This window comes from Salmo trutta, chromosome 35 (genome assembly GCF_901001165.1).
Source record: "Salmo trutta chromosome 35, fSalTru1.1, whole genome shotgun sequence".
Lineage (NCBI taxonomy): Eukaryota > Metazoa > Chordata > Actinopteri > Salmoniformes > Salmonidae > Salmo > Salmo trutta.
In genome coordinates this window covers 648,059-660,243 of record NC_042991.1, presented here as the reverse complement: position 1 = coordinate 660,243, position 12,185 = coordinate 648,059, and the positions used below count along the sequence as shown (strand labels likewise).

General features: G+C 42.7%; 1 protein-coding gene across 2 annotated transcripts; it reads left to right on the top strand.

Annotated features, from left to right (window-relative positions):
- Window positions 1–5,957: 5,957 nt before the first annotated feature.
- LOC115174433 (sestrin-1-like) lies at window positions 5,958–12,043 on the top strand. 2 transcript variants are annotated; one of them, XM_029732945.1, is made up of 9 exons: window positions 5,958–6,254; window positions 7,231–7,296; window positions 7,560–7,649; window positions 7,755–7,937; window positions 8,217–8,456; window positions 8,629–8,880; window positions 9,087–9,277; window positions 9,476–9,620; window positions 9,747–12,043. In XM_029732945.1, the coding sequence occupies exons 1-9, from the start codon at window positions 6,153–6,155 to the stop codon at window positions 9,831–9,833; spliced, it is 1,356 nt and encodes a 451-aa protein (XP_029588805.1). In that variant the 5' UTR covers window positions 5,958–6,152; the 3' UTR covers window positions 9,834–12,043. The 2 variants fall into 2 exon arrangements, with proteins under 2 accessions (XP_029588805.1, XP_029588804.1); XM_029732944.1 differs by having other exon boundaries at window positions 5,959–6,254; window positions 7,449–7,649.
- The last annotated feature ends 142 nt before the right edge of the window (window positions 12,044–12,185 follow it).

The following is a 12,185-nucleotide window of genomic DNA, read 5'->3' as shown; positions in this document are numbered from 1 at the left end:
TTGCTTCCTCTCTCTGCAAAGCGATAGGTCAGGTTTGAACTGGTTAGGAGGACTTCTACCGCTTGTTGAACATCCCCACAGTTTTGTGGTTTTCTTTGGCTCTCCATTCTCTTCTCTTCTAATTGCATGTGGAAAACACTGCAGCCACTTCTGGGGCACATACTTTATGTGCACAGCATTAACTTTGGCTTCCTCTCTCTCTCTTTTTCTCTACTTTAATCCCTTTGACTTTTATCCTCCTTTTTACTGGTAACAGCAGCTGAAATATTTGCGCAGTAAAACAATAAGTACATTTCCTTAACTTTTTTAAAACTTTTTTTTTTCTGGCCCACTCAAATCTCCATTACTTTTATCCTGTCCATAAAAATACGAATCACAAACCAGTTGCATTGATGTAATAGAGATCTGTTAGTAAACTATTTACTAACATACTCCTCTAAAACCCAAATATCTAATTTGTATAGATAATCTGTTGATATCCGGTCCATACCTACCATTGTTTCAGTCTTATCTGTAGAATGTATTACCAGTCAGTTGTAATAATAGGATATCATTGTGTGCGGGTGGTTTGTGCATCATCAGTTAGACCGCTCATTCAGACTCAATAAAAGAGAAGACCACTGACAACCAGGGTTCTCTGGAGACCCAAGTAATTTAACAAGGCCCCTATTCCTAATACCGCAGGACTAATGGCATGGCTCATATACCATGTCAATCCGGTTAGTTCAGGAGTCCAAAAGTCCTCCAAAAAGAATGGCTAAATGAATGTGGTCAGTTCCAAACTGAGTCTGATCTGACGAAATTAAAGAAGAGTTAACTCCAACTCTACTGTCCAATCCCTTTATCCCTTCCTCTGAGGCTCACCATCTGCACTGTGAGAACCGTCTTGAGAAGGATCCCTGCAGGATCTCCACTAGCCTCCCACTGCAGTGTAATTAATCATCATGATGTTATCATAACCCACTCTTACCCCTGCCCCAGCCGCACTGGTCTTTGGCTGGCATGTGTACAGCAAAGCCCCAAGAGTGTCTGCTGGGTGGTGGTGATGTGTACGCCCGTGACAATAGTGTTTGGCCCTATCCTCTGTCCGGGGGGCTGGGGGCCAGTCGGGTCCCTGACCTAGCCTAGCGCTTTTATGTGAAAAGATGGTGTCGTAAACCGAAAGCTGACCAGGCCTCTTCTGCTCTGCAACTTTGCTGAGCCATGGGGCTCACATACACACAGTGCTCACTGTGCTGCTCCGGCTATCGCGGCTGGGAAATGGCAGAGTGCTGACTCCAGACCCAGGGCATGTTTACCATGACTCCCACCCCTCTCTGGGGATAACAGGGAGGGGGAGAGAGGGAGGGGGGCACTATCAACACAATGAACCTGCTGAATGGTGTGCTATCTATCAGCCAGGGGACTGACTTGCAGCCAGCCAGTGCCAAATCAACCAGGAAGCCAGGCCCTTAAACAGAGTATTGAATTGGAGCTTGGATCGGCTCGGTCTAGTGATAACCGATAACAATCTGGGCTCCCTTACACCACCACCTCCTTGTTACCTAATATAACTTGTTTGTCAGGTTTTTATTTGGTTCTTCCACCCCCCCCCCTCCCCAAACCCACCTCCGCCCCCGCTTTGATTTATTATTAGATAGACTTAATATGCCAGTGGTATTATGTAACATGCTTGTAAAGAGGTTGTTGTCATCTCAGACATGGAACATACATGACTCACTCAGGCCTGCCTAGCTGGCTGTGCTGCAGCAATAAGCAAGTATCCCAATTATGGATATGCTGTTTACCACACTAATTTATAAGACAATTAGACAGATATTTAGATTTCATACCACTGCAAGAATATTTTGAGTAGTCATATCCGGACCAAACCTCCTTTTCATGCTCCTACCATCTGACCAAACAGCATTATGAATTACTCACAAATGACTTGTAAATATTCAGGGTACAATACAGTAAAAACAGCAACACAGGTAGCTGGTGACATCATCCAGGCTGTATCTATATTGACAGGCTCTATGATAGAGCCAGTGAGGGAAACGTTGCCTGTCTTATCTAGACTTCCTGTTAGGTTTGTTTGAGCTGCTATACCGCCTGTCTGATTGGTTTAGGCCTGAGCTGCTTTATCTGAGCTCTGATAGTCTAAAGGCCTTCACATGCTTCCCATCCGGAACAGTTCAGAAAAGTTTGTGCATATATTATGACTAGGTTTTTTGACGTTTTTATTTGTTTTGGTCTTCGGCAAGGGTTTTTTCAACTGTTCATGCACACAAATGTTTTTCTTTTTGCAAGCTGAATTTTGGTAGCCGAAGTCTATTCACCTTCGTCGGTCATTGGTCAACAGTAGCGAACTCGTTTTCATGCAAATTTTTGCACTTGAAAAATACTCCACCAAACATCCTAGTTAGATGTAAAATTGCGCGACTAAGATCTCGTTGCGCAACTAAGATCTCGTTATCTTAGATTACACTTCCTCACAATAGTCTGAATTATACTGGCTACGGCATCTCAAGATGGACAAACAATACTAGAGCGCGACCGATTAATCGGCATTGGCCGATTAATTAGGGCCGGTTTCAAGTTTTCATAACAATCGGTAATCTGCATTTTTGGATGCCGATTATGGCCGATTACATTGCAATCCACGAGGAGACTGCGTGGCAGGCTGACCACCTGTTACGCGAGTGCAGCAAGGAGCCAAGGTAAGTTGCTAGCAAGCATTTAAACTTATCTTATAAAAAACAATCCATTTTAACATAATATCTGGTTAACTACACATGGTTGATGATATTACTAGTTTAACTAGCTTGTCCTGCGCTGCATATAATCAATGCAGTGCCTGTTAATTTATCATCGAATCACAGCCTACTTCGCCAAACGGGGGATGATTTAACAAAAGCGCATTTGCGTCAGGCTATATGCAGTAGTTTTGGCCGCCTGGCTTATTGCGAACTGTGTGAATACCATTTCTTCCTAACAAAGACCGTAATTAATTTGCCAGAATTTTACATAATTATGACATAACATTGAAGGTTGTGCAATGTAACAGCAATATTTAGACTTAAATACCATTCCGATAAAATACGGAACGGTTCCATATTTCACTGAAAGAATAAACATTTTGTTTTCGAAATGATAGTTTCCGGATTTTACCATATTAATGACCTATGGCTCATATTTTTGTGTGTTTATTATATTATAATTAAGTCTATGATTTGATATATGATAGAGCAGTCTGACTGAGCGGTGGTAGGCAGCTGCAGGCTCGTAAGCATTCATTCAAACAGCACTTTCCTGCGTTTGCCAGCAGCTCTTAGAAATGCTTGATTCACAGCGCTGTTGTCACGCCCTGACCATAGAGTGCCTTTTTATTCTCTATTTTGGTTAGGTCGGGGTGTGACTAGGGGGGGTGTTTCTATCTAGGTGTTTTATTTCTATGTTGGCCTGGTATGGTTCAGAATCAGAGGCAGCTGTTTATCGTTGTCTCTGATTGGGGATCATATTTAGGCAGCCATTTCCCCACTGTTTTGTGGGATCTTGTTTTGAGTTAGTGCATGTAGCGCCGCTGATGTTACGGTTAGTTGTTTGTTTCCTTTTGTTTTGTAAGTTTCACTAAATAAAATATGTGGAACTCAGAGCACGCTGCACCTTGGTCCGTCTCTCCACACATCTGTGACAGCTGTTTATGACTTCAAGCCTATCAACTCCTGAGATTAGGCTGGCAATACTATAGTGCCTATAAGAACATCCAATAGTCAAAGGTATATGAAATACAAATGGTATAGAGAGAAAGAGTCTTATAATTCCTATAATAACTACAATCTAAAACTTCTTAACTGGGAATATTGAAGACTCATGTTAAAAGGAACCACCAGCTTTCATATGTTCTCATGTTCTGAGCAAGGAACTTAAACGCTAGCTTTTTTACATGGCACATATTGCACTTTTACTTTCTTCCCTAACACTGTGTTTTTGCATTTTTTAAACCAAATTGAACATGTTTCATTATTTATTTGAGACTAAATTGATTTTATTTATGTATTATATTAAGTTAAAATAAAAGTGTTCATTCAGTATTGTTGTATTTGTCATTATTACAAATATATATATAAAAATCGGCCGATTAATTGGCAACAGGGTTTTTTGGTCATCCAATAATCGGTATCGGCATCGAAAAATCATAATCGGTCAACCTCTAAACAGTACTATTGCTGCTCATTTTTCAAGCGAAGGTCTTTTAAGGGAGTATGTGAGCACAGGTTCGGGTTCACCTAGCCAAATTCAGCTAGGTGGCAACCGAACCGAAGCATGTTGAAATCATAATACCCCCACACCAGTGGGCCACTAGTGTATTATGTTGATGCAGGCTTTAATGTTATTGTGCTTCCATCAGGAGTGTGACACTAAAGACTTGTGGCAAGCAGAATCAACAACCTCTGTATCATTCAAGACTGTTGCTTTGTGTGAAGGTGTTAAAGTTCACAGTTCGCCATGGTTATGTAAATGCAGGAAGAAAAGTAGCCTTACTTGGCTCCAAGTTAAGCCTCATCTCCACCAGATGCATAAAACTCTTTGTGTTCCGGCTGAAGTCATTCATTGCCAATGGAGCAATCCACAACGCTACGTTGGGGGTGCCTCACTAAGCTGCGGTGCATTCTGTGTACTGTATGCATTGCTTACCGTGTGTCGGTACAAACGGAGTTACACACACAGACTCCAACTAGCTAGCTTTTAGCTAGTTGAAAAGCGAAGTACATGTGCGTTAAGTACGGAAAATGTGGGCTAGACATCCAGCAAAACAAAACGCATATGCATCTGGTGGACATCAGGTATTAGAGCGGGTCCGCTGGAGCTATGGCCCAGTGAGACAGAGGCGCCGGCCCGCATAGATGGAAACAAAAAAGTCAACCTTTTGGGTAAAACACTGGGTTAAATCCTCAATTGAAATGCACCATAAGCAGGGATTAATTTCAGGTTGTTTGTACACCTGCTGTGTCCTGTCTTGTCTTGCAGGACCAGATATCCTACTGTGCCATAATAATATACGCCACCGCAAAGCGTCGGTAGGCCACCTTGTTTACAGTGGTGATGCTGGCCAAGGAGACATGACCACATTGGACTCAGTTTTCACAGAGAAAAGAACTTGCTGCTGCTTGCTGAATAATCTTGTATCGGTAGTTGTTTTCAATGCACATGACTGAGATGAGGACATAGATAGCTGGTGCATGCAAACATTAGTGTAGTGGGTCATTGTGGTGGGAAAGGGTGAAAAATAAACGTGCAAAAAAATGTGCAAAGTGAATGACATGTTTGTCATAATTGATTGACTTAGATAATTCGCCTATGGATCATGTAATAAAGACATATTAAGGCAGCTGGTCAAAGGGACCTCTTAAAACCTATGGAAGTCTAAGCTGTTGGGGGGGTTAACTAAGTTAACATATGGAATTGTTTTAAGATGGTCATACCATTGATCATTTAGCTATTTGATTTAGAATCAAATTTAGAATTTGGCCTTATATCTAGGAGATGTAAGAAAACTCAGGAAATATTTGTGGTTGTTTTGGACATGTATTTAATCACTCATATTTGTTGGCACAAAACTACCTCCATACTTCCATTCGTTTGTATGGGTTACATTCAAGTTTGGTGGATTGAGACGCATCCCATGCAATCTCTAGTTTAAATTGACGGATTTTCATGGGGATTTGTTTGTTATGTTACTTAGATAGACTCTTAAGATTAATGCACACATTGTGCGCTGCAGAGTGATGGTGTCATTCGATAACCATTGCCATGATCAATGGCAGAAGCAAGGAACAAAATGAGACACTTGATTGATTATGTTTTCCTGGGGGCTGGCTCGCTCTGCGTAGACGTTTAGACCCTCTCTCCGCACGGTCCACTCCTATTTCTCCGTCCTCTTATACCTCATTGATGAATGGAGGTTGTTTTCGTCTTTCGATTGGCTGTTGCGCACGTCACTGAACTAGGGCTCAGTTTATTTACAGAGTGTGTGCTGAGGTCGAACGGTATTCTGCTGTAGGGCTGCAACAACTGACAATTGAGCACTTTACCCTCATGAAACAAAGCGAGAACGGAAACATCAATTTAAATATACCTGAAACACAAGATCACACTGAAGACACATTATGAGGCACGCAACTGCAGCAACAGAAACCATGGAAAATAATTCATTTACAGTAACAGACTTATATAAAATATGCACTCATTGTGAACGGCTTAGCAAAAAGGTAAGAGAAAAGGAAAATACATGGCAAATGTTTTTGACAGTGAACGCATGTTTTTAAAACTCCGTGCACCGTCGTCGTGGAATTTTAGTGTTCATTTGTGACAAGTTCATGTCCTTTTAGACACTGTTTTGTGGCTGCGAGCGAAGGAACTGCAGTGCAGTCTTTTCTTTTGTGTCCAACCTTGTTTACGCGTTTGAGGAGTTAGCGTTGCTTGTCAACGCTTTACAGTTCATCTCCTGCATTGTCATCATATTGTCAACTCTGCTATTTCGTATATGCTCTTAGCAAATTTTTTCGCTTGGTGTCTTTGAATGTAAGACAGTGTTGTCGCAATCGAGCAATCTTTGGCCCCGAGTTCTTCTAAGACTAGGTAATTCATTCTACCACTTCGTTGCTCTGCGCAGAGGGACAGGAGCTATCTATGGAGTCCCAAGGGAACATGTGATCAGCGACTTCTTAAGTTGACAGTTGGCTGTTTTTAATGTTTAACGTGATGTCAATCGTGTCTTGAATTTGTTCCTTTTAATAACAACATTTGGCTATGCAAACCTTTCCGAATAATTTTGTATCAATTAGGGTATTAAATGTATCAAGTGTATTTCAAATGTTTCAAACTGCAAGTGGTTACATAGCAGCCGCACGCATGATGCATTGTATCTATCAAGTGTTTGATTTGTGTATTTTGACACTTGTCGCATTTCTAGAGACTATTGTTATGGCAGCTTGCTACAGCGAAATTGTGAACAAAGTGAGTTGGATTTGTCTTTTGCACAGGCTGTGCATGCAATGCTCCAACCTGACTGTAGAGCGAATATGTGATCTAGTGGAGAGTGAGAGATGTCTTGCAGAAGGATGTACAATATTACTCAGTCAGGGCTCGCAGCCAAAATGGCACTAAAAACAGCATTTAGGGTTTTCGCATGATGTTGCATTTGGTTCTTGCAGAACTATGTGTTTCTGTACTCTTAACTTGCAGGACTTAGGAGTTAGTATCCCAAGACCACTGGGAAATGGACCAAGTAGATTTATCCCTGAAAAAGAGGTAAGGAGAACAACTTCATTTACACCACATGATCTTCTATACTTGTGGAAATTATTACACCTTTTTACTTACCATTACAATACATTAAAGTGCCATATTATATCAATATGTTATTGAGAATAAAAATGTATTCACTGGCTCTGTGGCACCAGATACTTCAAGTCAGTAAAGTAGATCCGAGGGTGCAATCGATATTTGAGGACGCATTTGCTGCGCTGGGTCGTCTTGACAACATCTCCTTGGTGATGGGCTTCCACCCACAGTACCTGGAGAGTTTCCTGAGAACACAGCACTACCTGCTGCAGATGGATGGGCCCTTATCCCTGCACTACCGCCACTACATAGGCATCATGGTGAGGCCCCTTAAGCCCTACTCTAAACTCTGCAGTGGCTTTACCATGGTAGTGTAGAGACACTTGGACAATCTCGTAACTCTCCTTCCCCCGCTTCCCTCCCAGGCTGCGGCCAGACACCAGTGCTCCTACCTGGTCAACCTCCACGTCAACGACTTCCTCCAGGTGGGAGGGGACCCCAAGTGGCTGAATGGCCTGGACGGAGCCCCACAGAAGCTGCAGGCTCTTGGGGAGCTCAACAAGATCCTGGCCCACCGGCCCTGGCTTCTTACCAAGGCACACATTGAGGTAGGCAGCTGAGGCTGGACCTGTGACACACACACATGCAGGACTGGGCAAAGGGACAGGTTAGGGTTATGTAACAGACTGAGATCATGGGTGGCGGCACACCAGAGTTATGTGGCTGTTACTTGGCAGGGTTAGTTATATGAAAGCGGGAGGAATGGGCAGAGATTAAATGGAAGGAAGAGAACAAATGGAAGGGTAGAAATTGAGAGACAGGAAAATAAGATTCCATCCAAAGGAAACTACTGATTGACTGACACTTCAACTCTCTATTCTCCCCAGCACCTGCTGAAGGCTGAAGAACACAGCTGGTCCCTGGCTGAGCTGATCCATGCTGTGGTGCTCCTCACACACTACCACTCCCTGGCATCCTTTACCTTCGGCTGTGGCATCACCCCTGAGATCCACAGTGATGGTGGGCACACCTTCAGACCTGTCTCCCTCAGCCAGTACTGTGTCTGCGACATCGCCAATGGCAATGGGCACGGCAACGACCTGGAGGAAAGGAGAGGCAGCCATCAGGTGTGAGGAAGGAGGATGGTGTATTTGTTTGTGTGAGAGAAAGTGAAGCTGAGGGTTTGTTAGTTACTGGCTTTGACAAAGATGTGGTTGTGAGTTGAGTGGCTCTTGTGGTTGTGGTCACCCTTTTTATGACTCATGCCCTGACCCAGAACGTGTTTGTGTTCCTGTCTAGGTGTCTGGTGAGGTGGAGGTGCTGATTGAGAGAATGAAGCAGCTGCAGGAGTGTCGTGATGAAGAGGAAGCCAGTCAGGAGGAGATGGCCACACGCTTCGAGAGGGAGAAGACCGAGAGCATGCTGGTGGCCACGGCAGAGGACGAGGAGTGTGTGCAGTCAAGAGACGTGTCCAGGCACTTTGAAGACCCCAGCTACGGCTACAAGGACTTTTCCAGGAGAGGAGAACATGTACCCACCTTCAGAGTACAGGTATATAACGCTCGCACACACAACTTCACTTACGGAGAAACAGAGAGCGATGGAAAGAGGCATTTGAAAGGAGAGAGAAAGTGAAGCGTTTTCTCAATAGCTTCAAGATTACATTTAGAAAATGTTGCACTATCTTATTGACCAATTGATATCCAGACTTTGTAATTAGCACCTTGCCTTCCTCTTTTCTCCTCTCTCTTCTGCAGGACTACAGTTGGGAGGACCACGGCTACTCCCTGGTGAACCGTCTGTACCCTGATGTTGGTCAGCTGCTGGATGAGAAGTTCCAGATGGCCTACAACCTGACCTACAACACCATGGCCATGCACAAAGACGTGGACACCTCCATGCTCCGCAGGGCTATCTGGAACTACATCCACTGCATGTTCGGCATCAGGTACGCCACTCACTGGCACAATACGAATACAAATTAATTTATTCCAAGATGACATATGCTAGATTCAATGAAAACATTAATATTATCACGTGTTTTAATGCAAAGTGCATTCATTTTGGACGGTAATGTACTTTAGTAAAGAAATAACTGTATTCATCAGTAGCTCTAACATATCTCCCTCGTATGTGTGTGTCTCAGGTATGATGACTATGACTATGGGGAGATTAACCAGCTGTTAGACCGCAGCTTTAAGGTCTACATTAAGACCATGGTGTGCAGCCCGGAGAAAACCACCAAACGAATGTATGAGAGCTTCTGGAGGCAGTTCCAGCACTCCGAGAAGGTGAAGGAACAACTTATTTTACTTATTTGTCCATGGGTTTATGTTTCTATTGGTAGCATTTTAAAGTTTCTAGTTTTATCTCATAGTACTGGAGCAATGTTGTAACTCTTCCTTTCCCTTTCCCAGGTCCATGTAAATCTGCTTCTTATGGAAGCGCGCATGCAGGCAGAACTGCTCTACGCTCTGAGAGCGATCACCTGCTACATGACATGAAGTGCTTTTGGCGTTTATCGTTGTATTTTACTGTTGTTGTTGCTCTCGTTGGACACCTTTTAAAATAAAAAACCAAGGGGGAAAACAGAAAATAGGAAGGGACAGAAAGGAGCCCCGCTCGTCATGAAGAAGCTCGTCCTTGTGATGGATGGAATGTAGAAAGGTGAATGGGACAAAAGAGAGAGAATGGGGGGGCAAAAGAAATAACTGCAAAAAATAATAATCTGAACCCATTTGTGGAAAGATGAGCTTTGTTGGGCCTCTTTGCCTGCATTGCCAAAACACACCATGAGGGGGCAGCCTAGAGCAGACTCCCTCTGTTAGGAGTGTGTGGCCAACCTTCCAGTATTCCAATACATCTCAGTGGATGATGTCACTGAAATATCCTTATAGTGTGAAAAACCCACAGCAATTCTCCAGAAATGAGAGCAGTACACTAGTCTACACTCAATGTAATCATAGTTTTTTTTGGGGGGGGGGGGGGGGGGGGGGTTGTATTAAGATGTTATTGCTGTAACTGGATATTATGAAATCATTGTTTGGGCTGTGTGGTAAAGTGTGCCTGATTTTTATATCATACGGCAGTGTTCAGAGGTGCTGACTGATACTGCTGCTTCTGTAAGCATGGGGTCATATTGACCCCACCCCCTAACCATCCTAAACTGTTTGTGTAAGCTAACCCAAGGAGTGTGTGAGAACGGAAACGTGTTGGAAAACTAAAAAAGAACACTGTCTGAGACCTATTCAGTTTGACTGTAAGTAGGAGAGGCTCTCTGTGACAAGTATGTGTGTGACTCCGTGTGTGTTTTATAAAAAAAATTGGGATTTCAAGCATTGAAAAAAAAACAAAAAGGCGAGGCACTCTTTTTATGTGGTCACTTTTACATTGATTTTGTTTGTTTCTGGTAGAAGCTTTGTCATGTAAGGAAAAAAGATAAGCTAAAAATAACGTTTTTTAAAAACCAGGTCTTCTAGGGGATTGGCTTCCGGTTGTCATAAAGATGCCATCACCTGTCTGTCTTCCACATTCACCCTTTGACCCTGGCCTGGTCATCCTAACACCTTCAAAGCTTTGGATTGTGAGTTTTAACAGTACATACCTCTTCTGTTTTCTCTATCACATTAAGAAGTGCTCTTTGGCAAGCAGAATTACTCTTTATTTCTCTGGGTCGCTTGGCTTCCATTCGTAAGGAGCCAGGTTGGTCCTCATTGGACCGACTGTGGTCGACGCAGTCGGTCATAGCTGTGCTTGTTTCCTCTGTGGAAGCCTGACCAGTGCAAAAGCAGCTCTTTTATTTTTGTAAGACGATGACAGACTGTTTTTATTTCTGTTGACTGAAAACAAGTACTGCATTCTTCTGAGGGTGGGTTGAGACAGTTGATTATTTGGAGGTGGTAGGAAGTCGAGGTTTCATACTTCTGTCAGTTACTGACACTTTAAAGAAATTAAATATAATAAACTTATTGTATCATTTTCTAGTTCTCCCTAAAAGTTTTTCCTGCATCAAAATGTTCACTCATTACATAACATAGGTACATGTTGAATCATTCATGCAACAAACCCATCAAATTGTAGTCACAGCACATGTATTATCTGCAAGCTGAACAATGGACATCACTTTACTTGTCTGTAATGATGCAATGAGATAAGAGGGGACATTCCCTTTAGGATCACCTTTGAGCTTTGTTCTGTTCACTTCTGTCCTCACTGGAAAAACTCCCTGGCATGACTGGCTATAGACTGAAATCTTTGGATGTTCAGGGATTTTTCCATTAAGGACAGAGGGTGACTTGGTCCATTCAATCACCAGCAGTGTGTCTACTGAACTGCCTCTATTTTTGACTGACTCATTTCCCTATGACAATCTGAAAAAGGATGAGACTAAACAAATGATGCTCTTAACACCATGATCAGCCAGCTCTACCTGTTTCATATCAACCCAGACAGACAGGCACCTATCATGTGGAGAACAATGTTTGTCATTGAATATGCCTGATGAAATGCTATTGGGTTGTCTTGTGTGATGTCACTGAACGCTTTAATTTTGTATAGTAGGACAAGGAAGAGGGGAACTGAGTTTTTTTTTTTTAACAGAGGTGCCGTTTTTGAATTTTTTTATTAATGTGATTTGAAAATGCTGTCACTTTGCAGCAGCACTGCCTGGTCCATATTTGTGTAACAATAAAGGCTTTGAGGAGAATGTTTACAATACTTTGCTGTAGTTTGTGTACAGCGGTTCACAGATTTAGGGCTTTATTCGATCAGATCCACTTTAGCCGACATCCTCAATATTAATAATTTATTCAACTTATATAGAGCTGTTCATTTCAAAGCGCGGTAAAGCAAACTAA

Coding starts and splice junctions, on each gene's coding strand:
- LOC115174433 (XM_029732944.1), top strand. CDS start 6,153: ATGAGGCACGCAACTGCAGCAACAGAAACCATGGAAAATAATTCATTT. Junction 8,457..8,628: donor AAAGGAGAGGCAGCCATCAG/GTGTGAGGAAGG, acceptor GTTCCTGTCTAG/GTGTCTGGTGAGGTGGAGGT. Junction 8,881..9,086: donor TACCCACCTTCAGAGTACAG/GTATATAACGCT, acceptor TCTCTTCTGCAG/GACTACAGTTGGGAGGACCA.